The sequence below is a fragment of the Centroberyx gerrardi genome, chromosome 8 (genome assembly GCF_048128805.1).
Source record: "Centroberyx gerrardi isolate f3 chromosome 8, fCenGer3.hap1.cur.20231027, whole genome shotgun sequence".
Taxonomy (NCBI): Eukaryota; Metazoa; Chordata; class Actinopteri; order Beryciformes; family Berycidae; genus Centroberyx; species Centroberyx gerrardi.
This window is the reverse complement of record NC_136004.1, coordinates 8841385-8864685: the sequence shown is the minus strand read 5'-3', so window position 1 is coordinate 8864685 and position 23301 is coordinate 8841385. Positions and strand designations below refer to the sequence as shown.

Below are 23301 nucleotides of genomic sequence, written 5' to 3'. Positions count from 1 at the left end.
TTAAAAGCAGTAACAGAAGAGTTTGAAGCCGGGCCAGTCCGGTTAACAGTCCCAGTCTGTGGTGGGAAAACAACAAAGCTTCTTTATCATTCACCCGGCAGCTGAGACTGAATTCACTCTTCAACAAGAAGCCTGTCTGTCTGTGTGTATAAACTCCATGGATACAAACAACAGCAGTGCCTTCGCCTCACATTAAAAAGGCTCCAGGCTTTTTACAGGGGAGGAGGAGGAGGATGCATGGCAGAGGTGGTGTCAAATGTGGAGTAGGAGGAGGGATGTATTGTTGAAATGTGTGCACATGATCAATATTTTTACTGTCTCTGCATTGGTTCACAGCTCTTGACAAGTCCGGCTCATGTAAAATACGCTGCCAACCGTTTGCCTGCTCAGACCAGCTGCAGGCCGGTTCATACAGTAAGAGCCTCTGCCTCAGAACTGAGGCTTTGTCTCCAAGTATTGAGTGTAGTCAACAACACTGGTTTAACAGCCTCCATTGTGGCACTGTGTGCCTGGCCCAAACTCATTACTCCTGTGGCTCCATGGAGGAGACGGGCGCTTCAGGCTGGTAGTGGCAGCAGAGGAGCAGAGGACCGTTCATTTGACATCAGAAGGAGAAATGTTTGTCACTGTGCTGTTTGGAGGTTAGTGAATTTACTGGGCATGCTTCCGTTCTCTCTGTGTTTAAAGTATAAAGGCATTTTAAACAGATTGAGACTGCTGATACAGAAAGTTGGCATGTGATGTTGGAGAGTTTCACTTGAGTGTAATGGAAAGTTTGCAACACGCATTTAAGACAGTGACATGCTGTCATAACTGTTTCTTTGCTTTAAAAAACATATCGTTTGATATCAACCTGGTTGTTATGAGTATGGGGAGAACGTACGCTTCCATTATGAATCAATCAAAGTCGTTTTCTTTCACCATGCTGTAATCTTAATGGGCGTTACAGTGTCGTATTTCTTGACAGACAGCAGAATGGAACTGTTCAATCTCAACTGCAAGCTGATAAACTTCATCCATAGTTTAAAGGAGAGGTGCGGTCTGGACGTTAAAGGTACTCATTAACTCTCAGCTCAAAGAAATTGTAGAAATTGTAGAAGCTGTATCATTGTATCATTCAGGAGTGAACCTCTGCTTGGTGCAGCAGGGTGGTGTAGTGAGTCTTCACACCAGAGGATCCGGGTTCAAACCCCCATGTTGGCAAGCATCTGTCCTGCTGAAGTGTCCTTGAGCAAAACACTGAATCCCTACCAGCTCCAGAGCTGCTGCTCTGTAGCTGAGTCTGACCTCTGACCTCCCAGTAGAAAGGGAAAGTGAAAAGAATGTCTCTACAGTTCTAAAGATATACTTTGACTTTATTATATTTGACTTTATTACTTTATTATAACTCCCATACTGCGATAATTTCAAAGAATATGATGAAAACCAAATGAAAATTACATGAATATTGTTCATCCCTTGAATAATGATGTAAATTACTTTAACCTGGATTTGGTTGTAAGCACAAAAATGATGCGTAAGGAACTTTTCTAAAAGATGTCCTTGTGGAAATACCTCCTGCAGACTGTGTGGACTTGATGGACAGCAGCGGCACAGTGATGAACCTGGAGGAGAAGCAGCACAGTGTGGATCTGGCCAGCAGCCTGCTGGGAGAGAGGCAACACTACGTCCTGCTACGAGTCTGCCGTGAGTCACTCTGCTGCACATCAGCACAATATCACAACAACACTTGTTCAGATGAGAAGGGCACATTTGATTAAGCTTACTGATTCCCTTATATTTTAGAGATGTTGAATGATGAATGTGTGTCGAACTAAATGAATTTTTCCCCAAAACGGATATAATATATAGTGTTTCTGAATATTTTTTGAACTCTTGATATGCTGCTTACCTAAGTATGTTGCAGCACCAAATATGAGTATACAGTGTATATAGTGATATATAGAGATTTTCTTGATTTGCTGCACCAAACATTTGATAAAGTCTTCATAAGTATTGCCTGAGATGGAGAAGATTCCAAAAGTGCTGGACAAAAATGTATATATAATTTATTAGATTATATAAATTTAGATTGATAGTGTATAGGGAGGGTACAGAGGGACTTGGAATTGGGTGCAAGGGTAAACCTGGCATGGGAGGTTATGGGGGACTGTGACTGTGTTGAATGGAAAGTTAAGTACGTTAATTAAGTTCATTCATCAACACATTTCAAAAAGCTGCTGAAGTGATGGCTGGTTGTGTATCTGGAACCTGCTTCATTACACAATGTAGTTCATGCCTTTTGTTTCCCTTCAGGAGGAGATGATAATGAAGGCCAGAAGTATGTGTCCCTCCTAAATAACCTCAGCCAGAGCCATCCTGAGTTAACAGGTAATAACAAACATACAGTATATCCACATCACCAGAATGTCATCACTGGATTACTGACACCAGACTGTACTGGACTGACCAGCGGGCTTGAAACGGTTCTCTGTGGCCTCCTGCTGGTCAGATGAATGTCTGCAACTGAAAAGATTTCTGTGAAAAACTTATAACACTTTGACACACTGGATCATCTATATAGTAGTCACTGAATGGCAAGCTTCAGGTAATGATTTCTTTGACTGAATGGCTTTGAGTAAGGCGCCGCTGGTCTATTTTGTCCATTTTTCTGTTGCAGATATGCTGAGGAAAATATCAAACCCCGATAGAGAGCGAGACAGAAAGGCCGGTTCCCAGAGGAGAGGATGGACACAGAGGGACAGTTCTGCTGGCCAGACCCGCAGCAAAAACAAGAAGAGCCATCAAATTAAATAATATCTAGTCTACAAGTCAGAACCTGCAGTGTGAACTCGGCCACACAATGCCTGTGGCACAAAAGAGAAGTACTACCCGTTGTGAAATGGCTGATGAAGAACTTTGTGCTGTAAAGCATGATATTGTAACAAATTAAAAGTTGTGGGAAAAATAAATTCAGATTTTTTCCCCCAACACATCTCTGAAACTGTTATCAGACCATAAAAAAACATTAAAAAAATGTCATTTATTGTCATTTATGCTTGCTGTGCACTTTTACATGATGTGCTGTTGCTAGTAGAAGGATGCACCTTATGGTTGCTTTCCCAAATCATTCACTTCTCTCTATTCCCCATTTAAAACTGTTCTTATGTCTCCCTAGAATGACACAGTGCCTCAAATTTCAAATTTTGTCTAGTCTAACAAAGAGAAGCATCAGTTTTATCATCGCTCCTAGCTCACAGTTGCCCAACAGACTTATAAAGTTAAAGAGAACTGCTTCGACCACAAAGGTTCAGCCTTCAGACTTCTGCTCAAATCTCCCAGGCGATGTCACTGGGAGGATCAATATTCCTCTAAGAGCTTACTGCTTCCAGGAACGATGCCAGAGGGATATCAGAGCAGTATAGCAAAATGGATGACAGTGATTACAGCATGACTACAAGTTGTCTTTAAGACCGCTGCAAAGAGACAGATAAAACACATCACCTGAACATCTGTCCCAGCTCTCTCTCTCTCTCTCTCTCTCTCCCCCTCTGTCTCTCAGGTCCAGAGAGCTGAAACACACCTATCAGTCTAGCCAGCCTCTCACCTACAGGAATGAGTCAAATCCACAGTGCAGGTTGTCATTTTAAACCTCCAACATTGCCCATGCCAGCCATGTATCTTACCTTTGGGACAGATTATTGCTTATCATCAACACATTGGACCCTGATACCATTTACCTGTGGCATCTAGTCCACTTTGTGTGTGTGTGTGTGTGTGTGTGTGTGTCTAAGTCTCTGTCCCTGCCACTGTGTCCATTCAGTTATCTTGCTCTCTGCCACTCACTGCACTGACAGCTGCTATCAAACTGGGAGGAGGAAATACTGGCCTCTCATACAAAAAAACACAGTTCACAAATACAAACAGTCATTTTTATTTCACCCACAGGGCCACAGGGCACTGGCTGAGGTCAGCGTCAGATAAGATAAGTGAGCATGGACTTATGGTGGAAGAGCATCCCAACAGAGATAAAGTCCAAGACTGGTAACAAACACTGTTTTGGCTTCATATGAGAAACTGTGAAGGCATCCCTGGACAATACACTCACACTACTTCAGGTGCTCACTGCTAACACCATGGTCCATGGATAAAACTTTTGATTCTCACGCTGCTGAGCAACCTGGATTTTTAAGGTCGTGTTGAGTTTTCTTTCACTGACTCCTGGCTCAAGTTAACTGTAATCACTGTGGGACATCGGCTAGAATGCACTTTAATATGGTCGTGCCCATATGACAAAATGCCAACACTTGACATCCAGTCTTTTGGCTTTAACCCTAACCCTGGTAAAGCTGTATGTTGTGTGTGGTTCTATACAAAGACAAATGGAACACAGAATAACCTAATTATAATTATTACAAACATAATACACCAAATGAGTGATATAGGATAGAGTATGTATAAGTACCTTACAGTGATAAGAGTGGGGACACACATTGCATTCACAATAAATGGTTTTTAACAAAAGTCAGGAGAGCTTCCTCAGGCTGGGCTCTATGTGAAATGATAGATATCACTGCTGTGGGCAGGTAACTGAAGAGTTTCTATCTGTCTGTATCATTTAGAAACACACTTTTATGACACACGTAGTGTAGAGAGAATTACAATTTGAAAGCTTCATGCTTCAGGATAAGGGCAAGGAACTTATAAAAGAAGAAGCATCAAAGATGTCAATATTCAGGGTGTGAGCACATGGGAGGCAAGACTGGTTTGCCTCCCAGTGGGACCATAGCATGTTGTTCTTGTCAGGAAAATATATATATATATATATATGTATAATTTATATTATTTTGTTTTGCCCAATCAGGGGCCCCTAAACAGTCTGGGCCCCTAGTCTAAAGCCTAAGCCAGCCTGTGCCTGTTCATTTGTCAAATGAAACGAAGGAAGGACGGACAGACTAATTTATAGTGACCTTATCCTACTTAATGGTATTATCTATAATATTCCTATAATATTCCTATGCAAACGTATAGTATTTCAGTGCTCATAATGACTTCATGCTACTTTATAGCATTGTATTCCCTATAGGATTTGATGTCATGATGTCATTTTTAAGCTATAGTAAATACATGATATTGTTAAGGTTTGCTGTTATATTTTATAGTATCCTTCTAAAAGTCAATATAGATACACTTCATTTTTGTTCTGGTAAACATATTTACACAAACACACACACGCACGCACGCACACACACACACGCGCGCGCACACACGCACACGCACGCACACACACACACACACACACACACACACACACACACACACACACACACACACACACACACACACACGCACAGGGCTAATTAATGACCAACTTCAGCAAACAGCTAGAAGAGAGGCTCCTCTCTCCAAACTGGATTGCGACAATATGCGAAGAGGCGGCTGGTTACACAACCTGTGAAATGGGTAAAAAGTGAATAAGTTTCTCTTTAACCAGCAGATATCGATATCCTGCTGCGCGCAAGACCAGACCCGCAGGAACCCGCAGGAACCCGCAGGAACCCGCGCCTGAGAGAGAAGAGCCGCAGATATGTCCGCGTGCGAGTTTGAGTCCTTGGAGGAGTCGCTGGAGGCTCACCTTCCAGAGGACGAGCGGAGACACGTGAAGCGCATTTTATTCGGACGGGAAACTAAGTGAGTTGTTGTGAGAGTGCTGGCTGTGTGCATGTGGCTGGAAACTGACAGTGTCAGTCCTGGAGCTCATTGTGAAGCGCTGCGTCAACCAAACTTAATCAAGCTAGTCTCTTTGTCGGAGACCAATATATAAACAAAGCTTAGCCTGTATTTTTCCCTTTACCTTGTTTCCCTCCGGTGTTCTCTCCGTAGTAAATTATTATTATGCTGAGTGGACTTTGCTACACCACCTTTAGCCTGCCTAAAGAAACATAGAAATACATAGAATGGTAACTCAGTCCAATAAAAATACAGCTCAAAATTCTATTCAAAGTAGTCAAAGTAGCATATTTGCTATAAACTACAAAGGTCAAAATCAGCAGGTTCATGTTAAGTGTAATGTCAAAACACAGTGGGAATGACTAAGAGGAAGTACAACAGTTATTAAAAGTTAGTCCTATGCCCAGGACGCTTTGGTGTGTGTGTTTGTAAAAATGGGATTCACCACAGTGTCCCATAAAAACACAGGAAGAAGCTAAAGATAAGATCCCTCCTCCCTCCTGTGATCTCACTGGAATATGCAGCTCCAATGAGAAATGAGAGAACAGACAACAGAATGATTGTCTGGGCTATGTGGTTTATTCTCTGGCTTGGGACTGAAAATTCTACTGTAGTACAAAGTTTATGTGTGTGAATGTGTGTTTCTAGCTTTGGGTAGATAGCCTACTGATTCAACTGTCTGAGAAGAACATGTGAATTGTCTGCATCTCCGTTTAACCTCAGGGTCAAAGGTCATGTGACACTTATCGCTTCTATGGTTTGAAGTTAGAACTCATTATTTTTATCATGCCTATCACATATCCATCGCATATTAGGCTATGCTTAACTTTTAAGTCAAAGTAAACTAGTAACTACTGTGTCTTTGGTACTCTATAGCAGGCCAGTGCACAGACCTTTAAAGAGGCAGGTGCTCAAATGGCGAAAAAAAGGCCTGTCTTTCAGCCTAAAGCAAAAAGTGGGACTACAATAGAGAAGAGCGTCCCATCCCCACTCATTGAGACTTGTAGATTCGCCCTATTTTCCCAAATGAAATTCTGCCACCAACGACCAACGTACAAAATTGCCTAGTGCAGCTTTACTTAAATAAATCTGCTCTACCATTACCTACGTATATCCAGAATGTGCAGTCTGTGAACACCTGTCTGCTTCACTGTAGGACGTTGGACCTCCCAACATGTGCTGTGGGTGCTGCCTCAGAGCGGGACTTTGAGCTGAAGGGCTACAGGTTTGAAGCCACCCAGGAACAACTGAGGCCGCCCAGGAAGATCCGGGTGGGACTTATTCAGAACCGCATCGTTCTGCCCACCGATGCCCCCATCCTGGACCAGGTCAACTAACTGCTCCAATCAGAGCCAGGCACACTTTATTTGCCAGTACAGCACATGTACTGGAACTTGCGGTGGTGGTACTGGTGTAGAGACAAACGGGACATTGCAAGATATTTGATAGACAGTCAGTCAGTTGAGTAATTCCTCTGTTTGTCCCCACAGATCAGTGCCATGCATAACCGGATTGGTGAAATGGTGGAGGTAGCAGCCATGTGCGGCGTTAACATCGTCTGCTTTCAGGAGACCTGGAGTGAGTGCTATCACGAGTCAAGAATCACACACACATTACAGCTTAGCTAGCATGACAGACTGACCTGCTCTTGGCGTCTACAGCCATGCCCTTTGCTTTCTGCACCCGTGAGAAAGAGCCGTGGACGGAGTTTGCAGAGTCTGCGGAGGAAGGAAACACCACACGCTTCTGCCAAGAGGTGAGATTATAGAGGTCTGCCACAGTGCAGACAGGCTTTGCTGCAGTCCACAACCAGTGCAACAGTAAGAGCAAAGGCAACATTTCCTCAAGTCATTCGCTTTTCCTGAATTGCTTATTAGTAATGTTGATCAATGAGTTACAGCATTAATTATAGTAATGATAATAATGCTGATGATGATAATGATGCTCACAGTACAACTACTACTACTACTACTACTAATAATAATAAATATAGCTGCAGGTGGCCATTAGTGGGGTCCAAGCCCATGGGGCAAATGATTTGACAGTGACAACAGAAGTGTGATTCATCATTTTGGAAAAGTTCTACATCTCAGAGAAAGAACATTTTGGTGGCAGTCCTGCAACTACAGGTGAAATGCTGCCTTTCAAATTGCCATTTGTCAGTTTGTCCTGATGGTGGTGCTATTCAATATGACCAAATGTGGTCTTGACCCACTTTGGGGCACCTTGGAAACAGGTACACCTTCATGAAGTTTGGATGATCTAGCATTAAGCATTTAGGAAATGTGCCTCCCTTCCTGTTTGTGTGTCTTCGTCGTCAACTTCTTTTGTGTGTCAAGGCCGATCGATATGATTTTTGTAGCCTGATTAATGGAGGTGAAGCTATCCACCAACTTAGTTCCTCTAGTACTTACAGTTTCTGAGGTACAGATCGTTTTAGGGCAGAAAAAGAAGAGGAAGAATCCTAATGACACAATGGGGTTTCAGCGACGGACTTGAACCTCTAATAATAACAATATCACCACTAATGATACCAATATTAACAACTAATAATGACAATATTAATACACCTATATAATACTTTACAAAGTCACAAAGCAGTTTAAAAACAAATTAATGAAACAATAAAAGAAAGGTAATAAGTTTAACCATAAAAATGGCAGTCGTTAATTAAAAACAGGGCTTCATAAGAGTAAAACAGGCAAATACAACATGGATTAAAACAAAATCAGTCTGTAAGAGCAAACTCATTTGAAACTGTTTTTAGCTGGCCAAGAAATACAACATGGTGGTTGTCTCCCCCATTCTGGAGCGGGATGAGCTGCACAGCACTCTGTGGAACACAGCAGTGGTGATCTCCAACTCAGGGAATGTGCTGGGAAAGACCAGGAAGAACCATATTCCCAGGATTGGAGACTTCAATGAGGTTCGTTTGTGATTTCTTCCTTTTTGACTTACACATAGCATGAAACCTTTATTTTGAAAAGTTCACCTGCACACTGATGTGTAGTCGTAGCACCTCATCATTTTCTCTTTTGGCACCATGGACTAGGTTTAGAATTAGACTTAGGAAATCCGCCATATTTAGTATTTACCTTTGTCGCTTACCTTTTCACTTAGTCTACATATTACATGGAGGGCAACACTGGCCACTCAGTGTTCCAGACACAGTTTGGGAAGATAGCTGTGAATATCTGCTACGGGCGCCATCACCCTCTCAACTGGTTCATGTACAGCATGAACGGAGCTGAGATCATCTTCAACCCCTCAGCTACTGTCGGAGCGCTCAGGTAGGAGACTAAACCACTCACCTGGAAATGCCTGCTTAGACAAGTAGTTTTATCAGTATTAGCACAATTGTTGCTGTTGGTATGATTTCAAGAACAATATTATTTATCTTTTCTACAGTGAGCCCATGTGGTCTATTGAGGCCAGGAATGCAGCAATAGCAAACCACTGCTTCACCTGTGCCATCAACCGCGTCGGGACGGTAAGTCTGCAGCATTGTTGTAAATCTGTGCTGTTGTACGACTGCTGGCTTCACCTGCACCTTCTCCTTTTACCCAGGAACACTTCAAAAGCGAGTTCACATCTGGTGATGGAAAAAAAGGTAAGAGACATTAAGTGTGTCATCCTCATTCAACTACTGTACACATAAAACCTCCTTGCTGTACACGCTAAAACCAAATATACACCAATGTATATTTGATGCCAGTTACAGACAGTTCTCCTTGGCTTTGCAGCTCACCACGACTTTGGACACTTCTATGGATCGAGTTATGTGGCCGCCCCTGACGGCAGCCGCTCCCCTGGGCTCTCCAGGACCCGCGACGGACTGCTGGTGGTGGAAATGGATCTCAACATGAACCGACAGATCAGTGACAGATGGAGTTTTAAGGTAAATTCAACTTCAGTGAAGTCAGTTTATGCTGAAATACTCCCATGGGACGGGGAAGAGAAACCTTAGGAAGAGAATCAAGTGGTGGGACACAAGTGAACTGAGATGGAGAGGTTGTGTAGTTTTTTATAGCTGTAATGATTTGGTGGTTGTACATTGGATGTGATACATTTTTTCCTCTACAGTGGGGCAAACAGGTTTTAGAAGCTTTGTCTGTTTAAACACACACCACTGTGGGAAGAAGTCGATCGGTAGAATATGACAGTCTCTCCTCCTAAACTTATCATACTGTTACATCTTCTAGTTCCTCACTGTGTCTCTACTTGCAGATGACTGGGCGGTATGCTGAGTATGCAGAGGAACTGTCCCAGGCTGTCAGACATGACTTCAAACCCAACATAGTGAAGGAGTAGACAATAGTGCACTTGCGTATTGTATATTTGCTATGGCCTATTTCAGTATGGATCAAACCAAGCTCAGTTATCTTTTCATTTGAATGTTTGTGTTTAGCATACTTTCATACCAAAGTACAGTCTGATTGGTTCCATTGTGTCAGTACTGATGGCCGAAAATAAATTCCAACTCAAACTAGATCTGGTAGAAATGTAAACTTAATATCCTAATGCAAAATGTGAATGTTTAATGCATCATACTATATAAATGCCTCATTAAACACTCATATAACAGACAAGGATGGAGCATGTGTTCAAAATCCTTTATTGATTATAGCACATAATAAATGCAACTGCATGTTTCATAAAAAATAAAGTTTGTGGTTTCACACGTGCCATTTGTCCATACCAAAAACGCACAACCAGGAATAAATCTGACTTTTCATATAGATTTAGAAAAGCCATTTCATGGTAAAACTGATAATTTAAATAACACATAATTATGTCTGGTATGAAAAGCATAGTGCAATAACTTCATCCATGATACCAAAATAAAACAAAAAGGTAAAACTGAGTGACAATGAGGAAATTAAGGTCATTTTTTCTAGTCTCCAATAATCACTGCTTTCAACAGAGAACATGTCCGCGCCACAATTTCTGCCACATGATCAAATGAAACCTGCAACGCATCCATGTATTGACTATTCCCCATGTTGCACATAAACTTAGTCCATCTGATGCTGAGCTCCTCTTCCAATGATGTGAATGAAACAGATGAACTCACATTTGAAAACAGTCACCACGTGCGTCCACAGCAGCAGGCCGGCTGTCAGTGTTGTCCAGGTTGCTTTGCCAGGCTGATTTGGTTCCATAGGCAGACTATGGAATATTGCATTGAATTAGCACATGACAAGTTTTGTCATTTCATGCGTACGTTACACTTCAAGGGCATTAATTACCTGAGACTTTCAAAACACATTTACTCCCTCTATTCCCTGTTGATAGAATAATCTGAACAAGAAGTGACAGAACACCGAGAAGTGTCAAAGGACTTGCAGAGCTTTTATGAAAAGGCTGGTGAAGGTGAGGGCTTGGCTACAGATGACCTTAGACTTAGACTTAGACTTCAACACACAACAAAATTCCTGGTAAAATATGCTAAATGTTGCCATCAGCCCTTATTAATGTGCACACTATCTGCCTTCCATTCCTATTTTAGTTCATACCTCTTAACATTTCATCCACTCTGGTTTCTCAAGTTTGACATAGTCTGCTCGCAGTTTGAGATGTCAATAGGTCAAATCTATGAGCTACTACATTAAAATTTAACAAAGAAAGACATGGTAAAAATTCATTTTAACTATCTGCTCGTCTCCAACAAATAAAAAACAAAAACACCAAACGCAGCTTGTGTCGTGGAACCTTCCAGCTGTTAATCCTTCACAGGTTCACAGGGTGAGTGGTGCTGGTATGCGAGGGGCAACGAGAGCGGTGAGTCTGCAGTGAAGTGTGCGGTCGGCCATATTAGCACCGGAGAGGACGGCCCGGGGGAATCTGCGGCGGATGGCTAGAGCTGGAGCTGCCGGCCCCAGACTGGGGACCTGCAGCACCGTGATGTCACTAAGATGTAGATGGGCTGGGAAGAGTGGAACCAAATCCATCAACGCTGTCCATCAACTCTCCTTGAAGATGAACAGGATATCCTCATCTGTCCCATAGCTCCGCCGAGCCTCCTCAAAGTTACTGATGCTGGTGCAACACACGCCTGAATCACACACACACACGCACACACACACACACACACACACACACAAACGTGTCAGTTCCCAACTTAAGACATTCCTCGTTAACTAATAGTCATAGGATTTATGCCTAATCAAACAGTTTAATAATCAGCAAATTGCCTTTCCCGCATTCTTCTGCAAATGAATGCAATAATGTATAATAGCAACTTAAAATCTAGTTTTCAGGACTGCAATTTATTTCTAAATTTAATTTCCTTGGAAATAACATGCAATACAATAAAATTAAAAAGACCCGATTAAACAAAAACAAACCTACTCAACACAGAGTGACATTACATCACCATTATGTATGCATCTCTGTGTTCATTTGGTACATATATACAGGAAATGTCTTGTCTGACTAGCTTCAACTCAACGTGTCACACATGTATCCAAGAGTTTTGAAATTTGAATCACTAGTCCATCAGTGACACCTAGATTTAGCTGGTTTCAGGCCTGCCATTACATATTTGACCACTTGAAACAAAATTCAATTATGAGGACAAAATTAGACTTTTCCAAATATTTTGAGTTATTAATCCGATAAAAATCCAGGCCTGGATAACTTTATGACCATCCTGATATGGGTTATAAATATTTGTGCATCCCCACCCACAGGTAGGTCACATTCTGCTTTGCCCTTGGGCTTTGGGCAAGAGAGATTACTCACGGTCAGAGTACGCAGGGTTGTTGTAGAATATGCAGCCGGTGCTCCTGTTGAAACCACACACAACCACAAAGTGACCTTGGTACTCCGGCTTCCTGCAGAAACACTTCTGGCCCACAGGGAGGAAGCAGCAGTATTTGACAGGCGAAGAACAGAGCTCACAAGTCAAGACGACAGCGTTGACCAGCACTATGGCAACGTGGCCCTGGTCCAGATGAGCCTGGATTTCCTGATTGGTCACAGAGCTATGGAAGACATCCACAGAGACATTTTCAGGTGTTAGTTTTACTTAGGTTCAAGTCAAATGGTGTGGGTTTGTCCAATTTAACAACAATTAACTCACCATTTCTTCACCACCACACCCTTGCTCTCTGCCTTAAGGAAGAGCTCATTCACTCTGTCTTCTTCTGTATCAAAATGCTTCTTATAGAAGGACTGCAAACCGTACAGAAAGACAACATAAGAATAACATCAAAGTCAAACACTGCTGTGTACAACATTGATAAAATATCCCTGACTCAGCAAAATACCTGATTCCTAAAGCCCTTGTCAACACCCAGAGTCTGAGTGCAAAAGCGGTGTTTGATCCCCAGATGGCACATGAGGTAGGCCAGGTCAATAGTCCACACACTCTCTGTCAGCTTCAGCTCCCAGCAAGCACTCTGAAACTCCTCATCGCTGACTGGGTGGAGGTATCTGCAAGGTGTGGCAGTTAGAGACTACTGATCCCTACACGTGCAGCCCTGGAAGGGTCAACTCTAGGCCCAGGACATTACGCTCTCTCATGTATGGAGAGAATGTCACACCAAAGTCAGTTTAAAAAAAAAATCTGCCAATTCAATGTTATACACCAAATCCACCAATCAGCTGTCCAACTTCAACTTGTTCACAATCCTCTCAAACCAAAATACACCGGGGAGGATGGTAGCAAGCAGCATGAACCAATTTCTAAAAAATGAGATTTTATTGAAATGAAGTGCTGCTTGATAGATGATCTATGTGCCGACTTTACCAGAAGACCCTAACGAGTCGTGCAGGGTTTTAAGTATGCTCAACAAATAAGTAATTTTGCCATTAAGTAAACCAGCATTAAACTGTCAGATTTTTTTAATGGAGTTTGGCGTGATTTTCTCTCCATACAAGAGAGAGCCGGAAGTATCGGGTCTAAGATGTTAAATACAACTTTATTGTTGGCTGACTGCATAATGTTAAAGAGATTTTATGATTTACTTAGCATTTATGATTAACTTAGAAAGTTCAATGTGCACTTACTTCAACACCATTCTGGAGCAGGCTAACCCACAGTCCCAGTGGTACAGCTGCCGAATGACAGGTACATTCAACAGAACGACATCATCTGTGAAAAGGCGTGATATTATACTGTAATGTATTTAATTGTCGCGTTAAAGTTGTAAGAAAGTAAAGCACGTTCGGACAGCAGTAGCTTGCTCGATTTTTCGTTTGTGTTGTTAGCAGCAGAACAAGTAATCTCACTCACCTGTCATTCTGGGGTATTCTTCTCAGTTAGACAGGCAGCCAACTAACTGAATACAAGGTAGTAACACTTGTTTACAGTTGATAATCCAGGGTTGGATTGCCTCATCGATGCTAACTAGAAGAAACCAGCTGTCATAGTTTCGACTTTAGCTAACGTTAGCTAGCTAACTAGTCTACTGGCTGCCTGCTAGTAGGGTGAGGTTAGCACATTAATTGATACCATTGCTAGCGATATTGATTCATTGACCAAACCAAATTAGCAGTGGAAGTTAACAATTCAATTTTAGTCAGTTTTCGCACCTATACCTAAAATCGTTGCCTCACTTGTTCAACGGCTTCTCTGTTGTTTTGCTATGCTAGCTCATTAGCTAGCATGCTATGAGAAGCTGCTGGTGTTTGGTTAACTACTAAGTATTGTGAGCTGAAGTTATGTTGCCCCCATGTGGTGCGGGGGAGTCAGCATCTGTCAACCCTAGGATGATGGAGACTAGACACATATTTCACACAATGCTTGTATTCTTTCATTAAAAAGTAATTTTATTGAAGGTTTCTCTTCATTTTCAACATCTGTGTTTTTATGGCAACTTTTATGGCAGCTTTCCAGAGCGGAGAGGGTTCCCAGTTGCAGTGACCTTCCTATTGGGTGCCATAGCTGGTGCCTATGGTCATCTGTATTATGAAGAATATGTAAAAAAAAATATATACATAAACTGTCAAATAATGATTGCCCCAAAGTAGGTCACGTATTTCATTCAACATGAATAAGTGTGTCAAATAACGAATGAGGAATCTAAAACAAAAGATAGAGGAATCAACCACTGATCAACTTACTGATTCAGCGTCATCATCGTCACGCAAATATGTGACTTTGTGTTTACTGTAAAGGTCTCTTTTCCTTGTGCAAGTCATCAGAAACCAGTCAGTTACTGCAGGCACCTGAGGGAAAACATTTTGACTCAAATGCAATTCTGTGTATTGTCACATTTTCCAGAAAAGTGCATTTTCATCCTGTTTTACAATAAATATAGAATGAAATGCAGGAGTGAATATGTTAGGGTCAAAGTCAAAGTGTTTTATTTATCAAATGCACAGTATAACACAAGGTCATTCTGAACAATGAAATTATTAGGACAAGGCAAGCAACAACTACGTAGAAGGCATAAGAAAAAGAAAAAAAAGAAAAATATCAAATATTAAATGTTAAAAAGAGTCACAAATAAGGGCAAAAATAGCAAAAGTACAGCAGTTCCAGAGCCAGTAAAGATGGGCAATATGGACAGTAAGAATAAGAGTATTAAATATTATAAATATAAAGTGTAGGAGTGCTATTCTGTGGGTGAGTATGGGGGAGGAGGAGTAGGAGGAAATCCCTGACCTGGGCCTTTCACTCCTGCTTTTTCCTACCCATTGAGGTGATCATGTGATCAATCTGATCTAAGAAACATAGATCTACTTACCAAACTGAGGAACGTAAGTGCTGCACCCAAGTTCACTATGGTTGGTACAATGCCGAATTTACCTGCCTGCAAGATAAAATTAAAAAGTCCAGCTACTGTGAATTTGATCTCAAGGGGAACATCGACAATGTGGTTTGGATAAATGTGAAGTAGTTGTAATGACAAGATTTATTCTGGCCTCACAGTTCCAAAAACAATGACGTCAAACCGGATCCCATATCCTTTAATCAAGGTTCTCATTTCCTCACCATGTGCGGTTTTGTAGTATTTTGCAAACCTGCATAAGCAACGCATTTTGTCAGTTTCAGCCACCACTGCAATTATTAATAATTCTGTATCTAAAGCAATCTGACCTAAAGTTGTATCCAGGGGCCACATTGTTGTCAGGATTTTTGTTGTCCAGCCTTCGGAAGCTGTACTTAGGGTAACATTTACCTGCCCACCAATCCAGGTCACAGCTCCAGTCAATAAAAATACCAAGGATGCCACCCTGTACAAACATAATCAAGATCAAAAACTAAACTCATTATTTAAGATGGATCATTCAACTCCATTGTATACAACTATGACCCCATCTTTAACTCTGGGCCCACCTTAACAGCCATGGTTTGAAAGTCCTCTCCAGCCTCTGAAACCATGTGTTTGAGGCGGAATATGGGACAGTCAGGATCTGTGGCACGATTGAATTCACACTTCTTCAAGTATGAGGAGGTAATGTGGGGCAGGATGTTTCTTCTGGAGCGGGAAAGAAAGACGTATATCTGATGTAATAGCACACAATAAGACAATACTGTAGGAAATAATACTGAGCGCAATGGACATATAAAAGCAAGACCATGTACTGTGCACCTCCTGTGATCCTTCCCATGTTTCTTTTACCTTCAGAAACACCAACCTGTGAAAGTTGAACTTTGGGTATGTCATGCTGTTTTTGATCAACACAGTGAAGTCCTCTGCTGCACCCAGCAGCGCAGGTCTGTGAGACAGTAACCATATGTCTTTACACAGTCAGAGCAAACACTGAAAATACATTATTCTGTACACCAATGAATAATATAAGATTACACATATTCTTACTCAGGCAGCTTAGTGTCTATTTCGAGAGGACACCATGACAGCACCTCACAGGTCTGCACAGTGTCTGAATAGTTCACACAGAATCCGGTCTGAATACCTGAATGGGAAAAAATGTGGCAACTGCTTGTCATATGGTATTAGATCAAATGACTTGATTCATCTTTACAGCAGATCCATTAAAGAGCACATTTACTCTGGCTGTGAAAGTGAGATCACATCAGTCTGATGTCACCTGGTGTAGAAAGACCTACCGTTGCTCCGAGGATCACTGTGTCCCTCGATACAGTCACAGTCATCGATGCAAATGGTGGATGGGTTTGGAAGCTGGAGGAGAGATAACACTGTTCAGCAGTTCAGCAACACCGTAGGGCTTAGTCAGCAGTTTTTATAATTATTTTGGCAGGTAGTTCCAGCTCTTAGTGCTCAATAGCTCAGAATATAATCAAACCACTTAATGACCCATGTGTTTAGCCTGGAGACTTGGGCTGTTATGCCACAGCAAATATTGCAGGTGCTAAAATTTCTAATTGAATTGTGTGAAACCTAAAATAAATACAGTAAATAGATAAATGATTTGCGCTTTTTGTCTCACTCCGGATTTCTGGTGTACTGGTCCAACTGGAAAAGGTAACAGTTTGTATTGGAGCCTTATGGCACTAGCTCTGTGCCAACGATATGTGAACTGTGTGTTTAACAACATTATAACATGTTCACATTCAATATATTGCTAGGATCATGAATCTGAGCGGGAGTATACATGCCATCAGTGACTCACCTCAGGACAGCTAGCCTGAGTTTGATTGGTGGTGACAATGATATTTGTCAACACAAAGAATGAATGTTCACCCTGGTAGACAAAAGACAAGGATACATTTCACAAGGCAACAAAGTAGTCTTCCTCACAGTCAGCCTATAAGATATAGATCATCTTGCCTTACAAAATAGGTTTTTGACTTAACATGCTTCACTGTATCGCTTTAAAAACAATATAATCCATGCATGATGAGACAGGATGCAGAAGGGTTATCAAAAGTGTGTGTGTGTGTGTGTGTGTATTTATATCATGGAGGATGAATTACGAGTTCAAATACCTGAGGGGGAATAACATAATCAGCCACGTCCCAGAAGCGGGGCTCCTGGTCAGAACTGTTAGTGAAGGCAAAGCCTTTCACTTTAGTGGTGACGGTGCTGATGACGGAGTCCGTCTCCTGGTAGGCCTTCTGAACCACACATACATACCTGGCAGGTGTACAGTAGGCAGTGTGACAGTTTAGAAATGCAGATCAAACCACAACAAATAGCCATACATGTAACCACACAGCTGATCACCATAGTAGTTCATGACTAGTTTTGCTCAGGATCTAAATTTGACCTTGTCCCAACCCAATTTATTAGGTAACACAATGTTCCCCTATGTGAGCTTTTCTTAGTGTGTGACCCTGGGAGAATGTCCCAATCCACCAGTTGATTAACGCTAGACTAATAAACAGATGGCACAATGCCTCCTTCATTTGTAAAGCCTTACTTACCCAATCACATACAAGAGGACCAGAAGCTGGGTGAATCTGAAGACACATCCTATTCCTTTGCTTGGAATAACCAGTGTTTTGGGTGTTTCATAATCAAAGACATAGTGCAGACAGCTTTGGCAGCAGTCGGTGTCCTGAGTCATAGCTGCACTACACACCAGTGAGGTGAGGCACTGTGCAATGATGTTCAGTAAGAATGTCAGGTCAGTCAGGTAAGATAGTATTCAAATCACATTCACTGCATTAACACGTCGTCGGTGGACCTCTGTTGGAAATATAGCAGGTTTAAACATACTGCATACTGTATATACTGGACAAATATATGCTGGATAATAGCACCTAGTCAATTTCTTCATTTCTTAAAATATAGGGTGAATTTTAGAAAAACTTTTGATTCACGAGTTTAGAAAACCCAAAGTACATTAGCCACAGTCTTAGAACCTAAGACTTTAATAACTAGTAAAGCAGTGATAATGTAAAGTAAATGTCTTCTGCACACATTTCTAATTTTTTACAGCAATGAGGGAAATTAATCCTTTCAGATTTGTTGGTTGATGTAGTGTGGGATATCTACTTAGCTGCATAATTTCCCACAGCACATCACAATTTAAATAAGACAGACTAAGGTTTATGATGGCACTATGTGAGGAGTGCACAATTGAGGGGTGAATTTGTCACTTTCAGAAAACAATTCCAACATGCTCACATTGCATGGCTGTGTAGACCCAGGCTTGATGTCTTCTTTCATGATCTATTCACCAGTCTAAAGGTACAGAGAAAATGTTCTGGAACAAAGAGAGTGGAGCCTTTGTTTAACAACTCACCACACATTTACATCCAACGTTCAGATATTCATGTGAGTGCAAATTCTTAACTGGTTATAGAGATTGTAAAATTCTGTATAAGAGTATCTTTCCTTAAGTGCAGTATTTCTCTTTTACTACAGCATACCTGAGCAGTAATGTAGATAACAGGTCATGCTCCTCTAAAATAAACTTAATTATCTTTATTGCTACCTGCTGCTCATCTTGGACAGACTCCACCTTCTTTTACCAGTATTTTCCCCTGGCCTTTATGAGTAGCAGTTGGCTCCAGTCAGCTGCTCCGTAAACACAGTAGCATGTGGAAAGGTTATATTTATCACTTTTCATTCTGCTACTAAAATCAGACTGTGTAGTGCTGCTGCCAGCTTTGTATCTCCAAAATGTCAGCTTTAAAAAAAAAAAACAGCCTCATTATTACATTGATAAACATACACTTTGGAAACTGTACAATGGGTCTTGAAGGGGTTTCATGATAATGAAGATTAAGCCACTTACAACGAAGAAGTCCGACAAACTTACACAATCTAAAAAATGGCACAACTTACTTTCAGGAAACCAGGGAAGTTGCAATGAATCTTCCACTAGCTAGCCAAACACTTTCACAAGCAATTTGAATTGTAGAGAAATGTGAAAAGACAATCTTCCATTTAAACTGCACTGAACTGCCACAGGCATTGCAGACACACGCAGTCCAACAAGGACCTAATGAAAATCCTACCATCAAATCTATGCCAGTCATGAAGGGGAGATGCAGAGAGGAAGAGGAGACGGTTTAAGAGAGGAATTTTTAAGCCTTGAGACGTGGACTGTGTAAGAGGATGTACAACTCAATATAAGAAAGGTGCTCTTAATATTTTGTACATACTGTATTTACAACATACTAAATGGTAAAGTGCATGAATGGTGAAGAGACGTGTAAAGATAAGAACACCATGAAACCAACATTAGTTTAGAGTCAACCTTTTATTCATAACACGCATTGTTTGAACACAGGACAGACACAATGTCACTTTGGTCCAATAGTACCTCGGCCATATAATATTGAGTCTATAAAAAAGATCTATTTCAGCTCATATAGATACTTTGGCATTCCATTTTCACTAAGGAGAACTTGGTGTAGCTTGCCTTCATTAAAATCTGAGTCCACGCACCCTCTTTCAAGTTTCTTTTCTTTGAAAAATCCACATCATTCATATTCACAAAGGTAATCCTAGAAAGGCCTACAGTAGACTGTATCCACAATATACAAATGGATGGTTTTTCATTTTTTCATTGGACAAAGTATACAAGAACAGATTATGTTAACTCATCAATAAAACTAAGAATATACAGTGATTATTCTTTTGTGTTTCAGTGCTGAACTTTCAAGTATGATATGAAGGCATCTAATATTGCAGCTAAAATTATTAGTCTATACAAAACGATTCAACCAAAAATGGTCCACAATAATGAAGCTACGGTGAAACCTCAACCGGGAAAACTCCTTCTTTCATGTTCCCTTTTTGTCCTCCAGTTGAACCAATCAGGATAAGGCTGACATTCTTACACTTTTCTGGAAAACAGTCATGTTCACTACAGTCACCTGCTTGTCTCCTTTGCTGCCGCTGCAATTGTTGTCTTCTCCTCACATACAGATGTGCCATTGATGGGGTCTACGCTAAAATAGCTTCGTATAAACCACCTCAATTTTTTGGAGTATGAATTCAATTAAGTTTACAACAACCCCTGGTTGAAAAGTACGTCATAATATTTTGGCCTACTGCAGTGACTGATACATATAACTGATCTAAAAAAAAAGGTCCACAGGTCTCATATTCGTCCGAAGTCAAAGTCGAGCCCTCCGTCGTGCAGGCTGCGCTCGTTGGCGTTGTCGAAGCTGTTCTTCCCGTGGATCTGTTTGAGGTGCTTGCGGAGGACGGGCTTGTGAGCGAACACCATGTCACAGTAGTTACAGCGGTGCGGCTTGTCCCCGCTGTGTAGGTTTAGGTGGTCCAGCAACGAGCACTTCTGGGTGAAGGTCTTACCGCAGATTTTACACTGGAAGGGCTTGATGCCGGCGTGGACGCGCATGTGCCGGTGCAGGTTGCCCTTCTGCGTGAAGGTCTTGCCGCACAGGAGGCACATGAACAGCTTGTGCATCTTCAGGTGGTTGGCGTAGTTCTCCAGCTGGCGGAAGACCCGGGCGCACTTGGGACACTGGTGGTACCACTGCAGAGGCTTGTCGTAGTTCCTCTGGTGCCCGCTGCCCTGGGTGACGTGCTTCGCGGCCGGGGGGGACGGGGGCGGCGGGCTGAGAGGGTAACCCGGCAGAGCCGGCGCCGCCAGCTCGCCGCCACGGCTGTCCACGGTGGAATTGATGAGGGAATGCTGGGGCTCGGGGGAGTGCAGCGCAGCGGGGGGGCTAGAGGGGAAGTGACCAGCGATGGAGTTTTCTGCTCCATCAGACACGGACTCCACCTTCACTATGGTGATGTCACTCTCCACCGCACCCTGCCGAGCTCGTCTGCCCAGGGTCTGCAGAGGGCTCTTGGGCTGTATAATCACATCGTCATCATCATCGTCGTCGTCATCGTCCTCCTCCTCCTCTTCGTCATCATTATCGTCCTCCACCTGCTCCACCAGCCCCTCCTCCTGATGGACAGAGCGCTCCTGCTGTCTCTGGGCCTGAGACGATAAGCCCTCCTCCCTCCTCTCCCTCCTCATGTCCGCCTCCACCTCCAGCGGGCGTGGAGGCTGAGGCTTGATGAACTTGCTGAGGGCCTGAGTGCACTGCTCCACGATGTGGCCCATCTGCAGGAAGCTGGCCACGGTCAGGTAGTGGACCAGCTCCAGCTCGGGGAACTCCAGCTGGCCCGTGTAGCAGGACAGCAGCAGCTGCCGGCCCACCTCCGCCTCCTGGATCATGGAGATCTGGACCTCCCCGGAGTCCTGCTGAAGGATAAACTGGTCCCTCAAGAAAGAGGAGCCGGCGGCAAACACCACCTTGTGGCCGGGGACCTCCAGCTGGTTGATGCGCACGGTGACGTCGCAGAAGCGCCGCTGGTGACGCAGGAGGTTCATCTTCTGCAGCATGGAGTCCCCGAACGTGGCGAAGCGGAACTGCAGGATCACCTGGTTCTGGGCCATGGTGGACTTAGGGCCAGTAGCAGCGGTGCACCTGTTCAGTACAAATACAGAGACTGTATCATCTCTCCTGAACTAACAAACACTGTAAGCTGTATGAATTGGATGCTTTTAAAAGTTACTGTTTTTCAAAAGTAGACTACAGCAGGCAAATTGGTGCTGAGCTAACTCGCTGCTTACCTGCTTATAAAGATTTTGCCTATAAAACATGACTGTGGCTCATGAGAAGGCAATGTTTCAGTTTTTAAGTCTGATGTTAAGATCTGTCTCATAGACATGGAAACTAATGATCTCTTACAATATGAGATATACAGCTTCAGAAAGACTCAGTTCTGTCATTACCACCTCCCTCAAATCATAATCATCACCTCCGTCGCCACCATCATCATCGTCGGCATCATCATCACCCCCATGCGTCCTGTTCTCTTGCATGGAGAAGGCATTACGCCAAACTCCATTCAGAAACCTGTCAATTTAATGTGACGTTGCTTATCAGCAGTAGTACATAGGCCTACCTCATAAAATATAATTAAATACGTTTTCTGAGCCGCTTCTGAATTCATGCATACATCCAATAAAGCAAGCAGCAATTATTTCATTACAGTATCAACTTTTATAACTGATTCGCCTGTCATTCGTAAATTCTTCCACCACCCATAATACACAGTAGTGGGTGGTAGCGAGCAGCGTTGCTATACCAAATCTAAAAGTTGAAATTTTACTTGATAAATGCCGCTTGGTGGGTTACATGTATGCCGAATTAAATAGATGCTCCTCATAAATCGCAAAACGTCTTAAATTATGTTCTACGAGGTATGTACCGTTTGCAGATAAGCAAGGCAATATTAAATTGCCAGATTTTTAAATGAAGATTGGCGTGTAGTTCTCTCCATTCAAGTGAACGGAACGTATAGGTACAACATCAACATTAGCACCACCAGCACAATTATATGAGCTACTTATTTTTTGCACAAGCCAGATAGACGAGTTTCAACTTATTTGTTTACTACAAGATCAAAAATACAGTGATTTTAGAAAAACGTGACTCTCCCAGGCTTTTTGTCAACAATCAGAACATAACCCGTCTCCGGTTTGGCCTAACGTCACTGCTCCATTGTTATGTTCACAACTCGGGCTAATTCATAACACCAACCTATAATGCAATATTTTCTATCGGTTTGGCAATTAAAAAACTCGGTTTACCTGCTGTCCTCTTGTAAACAAACCTGTTTAGGCTGGTTTCTCTTGTCGAGATTTGCCTCCGTCTGTCTGGAGAAATGGACGGAGCTGCTCCGGAAGCGAAAGGCCATTTAAAGGCCCAGTGCAAACGTATTGTTTTTAACA

General features: G+C 42.3%; 5 protein-coding genes across 6 annotated transcripts; 2 read left to right on the top strand and 3 right to left on the bottom strand.

The window, feature by feature from the left end:
* The first annotated feature begins 616 nt into the window (after positions 1-616).
* On the top strand, positions 617-2796 carry c8h22orf15 (chromosome 8 C22orf15 homolog). Its single transcript, XM_071922220.1, has 5 exons — positions 617-641; positions 968-1054; positions 1564-1686; positions 2296-2370; positions 2660-2796. Exons 1-5 carry the CDS (start codon positions 617-619, stop codon positions 2794-2796), a joined length of 447 nt encoding a protein of 148 aa, XP_071778321.1.
* A 2637-nt stretch (positions 2797-5433) lies between these two features.
* On the top strand, positions 5434-10339 carry upb1 (ureidopropionase, beta). Its single transcript, XM_071922216.2, has 10 exons — positions 5434-5670; positions 6866-7037; positions 7200-7287; positions 7371-7465; positions 8477-8635; positions 8830-8999; positions 9118-9199; positions 9277-9319; positions 9453-9607; positions 9937-10339. The coding sequence occupies exons 1-10, from the start codon at positions 5567-5569 to the stop codon at positions 10018-10020; spliced, it is 1152 nt and encodes a 383-aa protein (XP_071778317.1). The 5' UTR covers positions 5434-5566; the 3' UTR covers positions 10021-10339.
* Positions 10340-10419: 80 nt separating this feature from the next.
* gucd1 (guanylyl cyclase domain containing 1) lies at positions 10420-14339 on the bottom strand. The gene is made up of 6 exons (XM_071922217.2): positions 13949-14339; positions 13723-13807; positions 12981-13146; positions 12794-12885; positions 12454-12695; positions 10420-11764 (listed from the first exon to the last, which is right to left on the bottom strand). Exons 1-6 carry the CDS (start codon positions 13953-13955, stop codon positions 11673-11675), a joined length of 684 nt encoding a protein of 227 aa, XP_071778318.1. The 5' UTR covers positions 13956-14339; the 3' UTR covers positions 10420-11672.
* Positions 14340-14498: 159 nt separating this feature from the next.
* On the bottom strand, positions 14499-18153 carry p2rx4b (purinergic receptor P2X, ligand-gated ion channel, 4b). The gene is made up of 12 exons (XM_071922251.1): positions 18011-18153; positions 17573-17720; positions 17257-17328; positions 16733-16805; positions 16482-16578; positions 16300-16380; positions 15998-16139; positions 15758-15894; positions 15588-15681; positions 15405-15470; positions 14779-14883; positions 14499-14616 (listed from the first exon to the last, which is right to left on the bottom strand). The coding sequence occupies exons 1-12, from the start codon at positions 18151-18153 to the stop codon at positions 14584-14586; spliced, it is 1191 nt and encodes a 396-aa protein (XP_071778352.1). The 3' UTR covers positions 14499-14583.
* Positions 18154-19798: 1645 nt separating this feature from the next.
* zbtb26 (zinc finger and BTB domain containing 26) lies at positions 19799-23218 on the bottom strand. 2 transcript variants are annotated; one of them, XM_071922253.2, is made up of 2 exons: positions 23161-23218; positions 19799-21991 (listed from the first exon to the last, which is right to left on the bottom strand). In XM_071922253.2, the coding sequence occupies exon 2, from the start codon at positions 21958-21960 to the stop codon at positions 20644-20646; it is 1317 nt and encodes a 438-aa protein (XP_071778354.1). In that variant the 5' UTR covers positions 21961-21991; positions 23161-23218; the 3' UTR covers positions 19799-20643. The 2 variants fall into 2 exon arrangements, with proteins under 2 accessions (XP_071778354.1, XP_071778355.1); XM_071922254.2 differs by lacking the exon at positions 23161-23218 and adding an exon at positions 22326-22485.
* Between the last annotated feature and the right edge of the window lie 83 nt (positions 23219-23301).

Coding starts and splice junctions, on each gene's coding strand:
- c8h22orf15 (XM_071922220.1), top strand. CDS start 617: ATGTTTGTCACTGTGCTGTTTGGAG. Junction 1,055..1,563: donor GTGCGGTCTGGACGTTAAAG/GTACTCATTAAC, acceptor TACCTCCTGCAG/ACTGTGTGGACTTGATGGAC. Junction 1,687..2,295: donor CGTCCTGCTACGAGTCTGCC/GTGAGTCACTCT, acceptor GTTTCCCTTCAG/GAGGAGATGATAATGAAGGC.
- upb1 (XM_071922216.2), top strand. CDS start 5,567: ATGTCCGCGTGCGAGTTTGAGTCCTTGGAGGAGTCGCTGGAGGCTCAC. Junction 9,200..9,276: donor CCATCAACCGCGTCGGGACG/GTAAGTCTGCAG, acceptor CCTTTTACCCAG/GAACACTTCAAAAGCGAGTT. Junction 9,608..9,936: donor GTGACAGATGGAGTTTTAAG/GTAAATTCAACT, acceptor CTCTACTTGCAG/ATGACTGGGCGGTATGCTGA.
- gucd1 (XM_071922217.2), bottom strand. Junction 12,886..12,980: donor ACAAGGGCTTTAGGAATCAG/GTATTTTGCTGA, acceptor TACGGTTTGCAG/TCCTTCTATAAGAAGCATTT. Junction 11,765..12,453: donor CAACCCTGCGTACTCTGACC/GTGAGTAATCTC, acceptor TGTGTGATTCAG/GCGTGTGTTGCACCAGCATC.
- p2rx4b (XM_071922251.1), bottom strand. CDS start 18,153: ATGACTCAGGACACCGACTGCTGCCAAAGCTGTCTGCACTATGTCTTT. Junction 17,721..18,010: donor GTCCTCTTGTATGTGATTGG/GTAAGTAAGGCT, acceptor TACACCTGCCAG/GTATGTATGTGTGGTTCAGA. Junction 15,895..15,997: donor TTCAAACCATGGCTGTTAAG/GTGGGCCCAGAG, acceptor ATGTTTGTACAG/GGTGGCATCCTTGGTATTTT.
- zbtb26 (XM_071922253.2), bottom strand. CDS start 21,960: ATGGCCCAGAACCAGGTGATCCTGCAGTTCCGCTTCGCCACGTTCGGG.